The following is a 6,185-nucleotide window of genomic DNA, read 5'->3' on the forward strand; positions in this document are numbered from 1 at the left end:
CAGGTCGTGTGGTTATCCACAGGCGAGCAGAGGGAAGCATTCTCCCTCTGATGAGATTTATCAGCAGCGCATCCACTGAGGTGGACTTTCTAGGGTCAGTTAGGATTGCAGTTTTGTGGAAGTCCAGAGGAAGCCCACACTCATCCAGACCATCAAAGATGAACACAACCTGGAAGTCTTCAAAGCTGCAGATTCCTGCTTCTTTGGTTTCAGTAAAGAAGTGATGAACAAGTTCCACCAAGCTGAACTTTTCCTCTTTCAGCACATTCAGCTCTCTGAAAGTGAATGGAAATATGAACGGGATGTCCTGGTTGGCTTTGTCTTCAGCCCAGTCCAGGGTGTATTTCTGTGTTAAGACTGTTTTCCCAATGCCAGCCACTCCCTTTGTCAGCACTGTTCTGATTGGTTTATCTCTTCCAGGTAAGGCTTTAAAGATGTCTGATTGTTGTTTCTGGTCTAGCTCGTTTCCTGGATGCCGTTTCAATCTGTCTGACCTCATGTTCATCATTGACCTCTGCAGTCCCTCCCTCTGTGATGTAGAGCTCTGTGTAGATCTGATTCAGAAGGGTTGGGTTTCCTGCTTTAGCGATGCCCTCAAACACACACTGGAACTTCTTCTTCAAGACAGACTTGAGATTATGTTGACAAACTGCACCATAAAGTTCTAAATTAAACAAAACATATATTGGTTCATTTTTATAAAGTCAATATGAATACTTTTTGAATACATATTTTGAGACATTAGTAAATGTTTCATTTATCCAGCAGCTTAAATCTTTATAGAAATCGCCTTACTGCTCTGCAGACGGTCAGCCAGCTCCTCCTGCCTTATTGTCCTCAGGAAGTTCAGTGTGATTTTCACAAATGCCTCTCTGCTGCTCCTCCTCTGCTCATCATCCTCCCTCTGACTCTCTAAACATTCTGGGTAATCTGTAGTCAGAACCTTCTGGATCTTCTTCAGCTCGTCTTTCACAAAAGTGATGATGTTGTCCCCCAGCACCTGAAACAGAATACCTTATGAATGACCCAATCAGACTGAAATCATGGAGCCAATCATCAGATCCATCTTGGACACACTGACAATCCACTGGTCTACAAAGAGCAGAATGGAGATGAATGTGAACAATGTAAAAGTAGTTGTAGTACATGTAGAGACCATAAATATGGAGTCAATGTGTGTTTGATGCTGCTGGGCAGACTGATCACTGGGAACCTCTGAACTCTCCTGGTCCAATCTGTGGAGGAATCGTTAAGAATTACTTCAAGCACAGAACAGATCAAGAAGTTTTCTGCCTATCAGCCATAATAGTCCCAAGGAATCCTGGACATCCTTTTAAGGTTCCCTGTGGCACCAAGTGATCAAAGAGGGGATTGAATAGCCATTTTAGTTTTATTGTTTATTGTAGTCGGTAAGCCAAGTGGGAAAATATGTTATTTAATAAACAGTAATTATTATAATTATGTCTACAGTTTTGGCTTGACATTAACAAAAGCTATTAGATCAGAACTGTGTGTAGTTTAGTTTAGTATGTAAGCAAAGATAATGGAATGGCTTGAGGGCCAATTATCAGCAGTCTATAAAATGCTGCCAATTAACATCAGAGGCTGTTGCAGGAACCCACCGCTGGGTTATTGAACATCAACAGAGAGAGAAAAAAGCATTTTTCTGTTGCGTCCCCACCTAAAATGGAAAACGAGCACAGTCAGAGGTTAAAGTGTATTCAGAAGGTGGCGGAACCTAAAATTGGTTGGAATGGCTCAATGTGGGGAAAAGAATCATAACTAGCAATAAATTCTATTGAGAGCTCCGGTAGATTTTCTTAGTGTACAGGCTGTGATCAGCTGACCTGCTGCTCTTTGTGGATGTAAACAACTGAATTCAACCAGATGTAAGCAGATGCTTTATGAGTTGTGCTGGCTGATTTAATCCTCTACACTCACAGTACACTGTTTATCCTGTCGGTTTTCTAGATGGTATAAACTTGGGATAAAGGTGGAATTCAGTGAATGAATCTCAGCATCATCAGCTAAAATTCATATGAATCTCTGCTACACCTGATGTAAGCTAACTGTGACCTGAGATACTTGAACTCTTCCACTTGGGGCAAGAACTCGTCCCTGACCCGGAGTGGGTACTCCATTCTTTTCCCTTTAAACTTCCCGTTTCCATCAAATGCAGCCCTACCTGTAACTATAACCTCTGTTCTTCCTCTCCTGTCCTGTCTGTCTTACATTTGTCCCCATCTCTAACTAAATTTAGCTTTCAATCTTGCACACACTGCCTGGTTTAGCCTCTTTAGCCTCATCTCTCTATATGTGATAACCATTGGTGATTAATGCAGCATTATGATTGCCTTTCATGTGTTACTGTTCAGGCCCAAACTAATTTGCTGTTTGAAGGAGGACAATGATATGAAACGATAGCTCCTCTGACTGATAAATAAAAAGTAGCAAGCGCGTTTTGAAAATGTGATAGAAAGTACTGATATTAATGTAAATAATATTCCTTCTAGTCAAAGCAAAGTTAGGTTTAGTATCAGATTTGGCTGATAAAGTTTTTAAACACACTTTGTAATTAAAGATTTGGACTCAGGAGATGACCAGGTCAGCTTCTAGAAGATCTGAGATTCACGCAATTTATGAATTTCTAGCAGAACAATTTTATGCTCCATCCAGATTATCAATGTAACAAATAATGAATATGAATAAATGTCTGACGGTAACTTCGTTTTTAAAGCACAGTCTGAACCACAATCTGGACCAACAGCAGTTCGCAGGCTGTTGAGCAGATCTATAAAACGTATAAAACTGATTGATCAGTGGAGACAAAATTTGCATCTTTCCTGTAGAGCTCATTTATTTCTGAGCTGTGCATGTCTGAACCTGCATCTTTAATAACTCAGTGGATCATCAGCAGTACAAGAACGCCATCTGCTGACATAATAATGTATAACATAACAGAAATGTTGAGATGTTGTTAGAATAATTTATTTTCTCCCCTGTGTGAGGACATCTGGCCAGCAACACCACATAAATCCACAGAACATGCTGGGACAACAGAACAATAGACACTGGCTGCAGAGGTAAGCTGTGATGCTGACAGGTGTCAGAGTTTCCCTGTGAATAGTTTTAAGGAGCTGTGGTATGTAGCAGGAGAAAATCAAACCAGGGCAGCAAACTGACAGAGCTGAGTGTGTCTGCATGATGCAATTGTTTTTCGGCAGATAACATCTGGTTCCAGCTGTTTTTCACTCAGCAAGTTTCAGGTTTATAGGAGAGCTGATCAATAAATATGATTTCTGTTTAGTGATTTTCTGTTTAGCTTCAGTTGATGCTGGATTGTTGTGTGACAACCAGTCAGTATAAACCCAGCTCGTAAGTTAAGACTTCCTCATTGTGTGAAGTTTACTTAGTTGTGTTTTACTTTAAGTCCAAGAAACCATCAGAATTAGAGAGAGCTCAAGAAACATTTTGTAAATAGTTCAGGAGAATCTGTGCAGTGTTTTGCATTTGGAACACCACACTGGGAGCTGGGATTAGTGGACATCACATTTTTGGAACTGTTGGTTATGATGTATTTGCATTTGTAAATAAATTCACTGTCTCTGCTAAGGAAGTCTTCTCTGAACAGTTTCAAAACCTCAGAGCTTGGTTTTATTAATGAAACTAGTATGTAGTTTGGCGTCAAGACCTTCTCACTATATTAACAATAGTTCATACATTTAATTAATTATATCAATGTATTAATTATGCATTTAATTAATGGGTTAATCAAATATTCATTTATATGCATGAAAGATTCTATTCTAAGATGTTTTCTTTCTTTTCTTATTTAGAATTGTATGCAGTCATTTAAAAAAATCTATTCCAAAATTTGTGTTATACAGTATTCCCTTTTGATGGTGTCCAAATAAGACTATTATTGACTGTATTTAATGTAATTAATAATATCTATGGTCAGTGTTTGCTGAGACTGACAGGTGTTGGGACAGACGCTCTGATCACTTCCTGTTTGCCAAAAAGGATTTTTAGTTGCTTGGAAACCAAAGACTTATTTTTAAGAGACAGTTTCAATGGGATTGAATGATTGCATGATGTCTTTGCACTGCAGTTTATATCCAACAACATCAAACAGTTACATCAGCCCTCTAAGAGTTCATGTTACGAATAGCTCACCTCTCTGCAACAGATGCCTGCTCGAATTTAAAATTAATGGGACGATCTGCAGACCAGCCACTCTTTAGGGACACACAGCTGGGATCAGGTTCAGGTCCAGCAGGTGTCATATGGATCCTGTTAGAAGAAAAAAGAAGCTGATAAAAACTTAGAATACCTTCTGTGGTGGAGGTGTGGTCCGTTCCTATAGTGAGGTCAACACGAGAGGAGTGTGCAGTCAGATGGAAACCTGGCTGGCATGTGTCCTGAACAAGAGAATTTGATACAAGTGCACAATCAATAAAAACTGCTACACAATTGAAAGACTAGTGTTTCCACGGTCCTTTAGACCTTCCTCATCCCAAAGACAATGTGGTTTGCACACTGAGCTTGTGCAGAAGGAAACGCCAAACTAGTGTTGGCAGTGTAAGAACATAATGTCACCCAGACGTAAATACAGTCATTAACACTGTGCAGGACTATTGATGGTCTTAGTGTGAGCAGCAGGAGTTTAAATGTACATGTTGGACATGTTTTAGAGAATAAAGGAATTCCTCGCTCAGTGACTTCCTTTGAGATGCAGTTTAGAAACTGGGAAACAAAGACAAGCAGTTCATTTAAATCAGACACCAAACTGACATCAAAGAGTTTGTGTTACTAACAGCTCACCTCTCTGCTGCAGACAGAGGCTGGACTTTAAATCTAATGGCTTCATCTTTAGACGCATCACTCTTTAAGGACACACAAATGGGTGGAGGTCCAGGTTGGTCCCTGTGAGTGATGTGCAGTTATGTGAGTGCTGAGCTGTGACATAGAGAAGAGCCATGGTGAGTTAGAGATGGTCATCTCACCTCTGAGTGGTTTTAGAGAGAGGGACTCCCTCCTCTTTCTCCTCACACTGATCCATGCTGCTGAATTCACATCCACATCAGCTCACACACACTTTCTACCTTCACCTGCAGAGGAAACACAAATTATTCATCTGCACATCAACTGAAATCCTCCTTTCCATCATGTGTGCTGTCCAAATATCAGCTGCTTCTTTTCTGCTTTATCTCAGTGTCAGCTGAGAGAATGACAAACCCACTATGTGTCAACAGTTGATGGATGATGACACAGAAATGTGAAATGATGTTGACCTAAATCTGTCCTGATGATAATGTGAAGCTTTGATGAGTTTTGACTGTCTGAAGTGTTACCAGGATGATGAAACACTGGGACTCAGCCCAGCCCTGAAATCTTTGCTATTTTCACTTGATAACAGCAGCTGTTTAAATTTATTGAGCGTATTTGAAAGTAAAGTGAATGTAAATATGAGACAATGTGCGCTCACTAAAGGCTACAGTCAGCTGTGTTAGAGCATCTTTCACACAATGATCCTTTAATAAACACTCAGAGCTCCATCTTGATGAAGCAGTCATGGGTGAGGTTTTCTGCTGACATGTTGACAGTGTGACTTCAGCTTTTACACTGTTCCTGTTTCATATTACATTATTATCACATTATTATTATCACATTATTCCTTCTCACAGTCGGCCTCATTTCACAGCTGCAACTAAATTTCCTGAAGAAAATCCACAGACAGCTGAAAGTTAAGGCATCACTTCCTGTCATGTCATAACTAAGTTACAGCTAGAATAAATCATCATTTACAAAGTCTGCTGCTTCTTCTGTAACCATCTGACCATTAACTAACTCTGCTGCTGCTCTCATTTACAAAGTGCTCAAATAGATTTTTAACTTGTGTCTTTTAGAGCTCTTAGCGTTAGGATGCTGTCTGCAGTAGCAGTATTTACGGCAACACGGGCCGTTGCCCGGGGCAGCATCGTGGTGGGGGGCAGCATCACGGGCATCAGCAAAAAAAAAAAAAAAAAAAGTTGCTCGCACTCGTGCTTTTTCTATCACCCATTTGGTTTTCTATCGCCCATTGGCTGGGAGTAAGGGCGCCCTCCGTTTGCGAGGTGTGCCTGCTGCTTGCGTCACAGGGAGGAGAGGGTGGGGCGGCGGGGGATACTCCGGCTGGCTGGAGC

At 40.7% G+C, this 6,185-nt stretch overlaps 1 protein-coding gene across 1 annotated transcript; it reads right to left on the reverse strand.

The window, feature by feature from the left end:
• Nucleotides 1-346: 346 nt before the first annotated feature.
• On the reverse strand, nt 347-5,054 carry LOC109201198 (uncharacterized). The gene is made up of 6 exons (XM_019356767.2): nt 5,007-5,054; nt 4,825-4,926; nt 4,177-4,293; nt 1,157-1,235; nt 796-1,000; nt 347-664 (listed from the first exon to the last, which is right to left on the reverse strand). The coding sequence occupies exons 3-6, from the start codon at nt 4,284-4,286 to the stop codon at nt 429-431; spliced, it is 630 nt and encodes a 209-aa protein (XP_019212312.1). The 5' UTR covers nt 4,287-4,293; nt 4,825-4,926; nt 5,007-5,054; the 3' UTR covers nt 347-428.
• Nucleotides 5,055-6,185: the final 1,131 nt, after the last annotated feature.

Source organism: Oreochromis niloticus, linkage group LG3 (assembly GCF_001858045.2).
Source record: "Oreochromis niloticus isolate F11D_XX linkage group LG3, O_niloticus_UMD_NMBU, whole genome shotgun sequence".
NCBI classification, from domain to species: domain Eukaryota; kingdom Metazoa; phylum Chordata; class Actinopteri; order Cichliformes; family Cichlidae; genus Oreochromis; species Oreochromis niloticus.

What these genes read in the sequence shown, in the direction of transcription:
- LOC109201198 (XM_019356767.2), bottom strand. Translation starts at nt 4,286, where the DNA reads ATGACACCTGCTGGACCTGAACCTGATCCCAGCTGTGTGTCCCTAAAG. An exon ending in ACATTGACTCCATATTTATG is followed by an intron (nt 1,001 to 1,156) that starts GTCTCTACATGT and finishes ATTCTGTTTCAG; the next exon opens with GTGCTGGGGGACAACATCAT. An exon ending in GGCTGACCGTCTGCAGAGCA is followed by an intron (nt 665 to 795) that starts GTAAGGCGATTT and finishes TGTTTAATTTAG; the next exon opens with AACTTTATGGTGCAGTTTGT.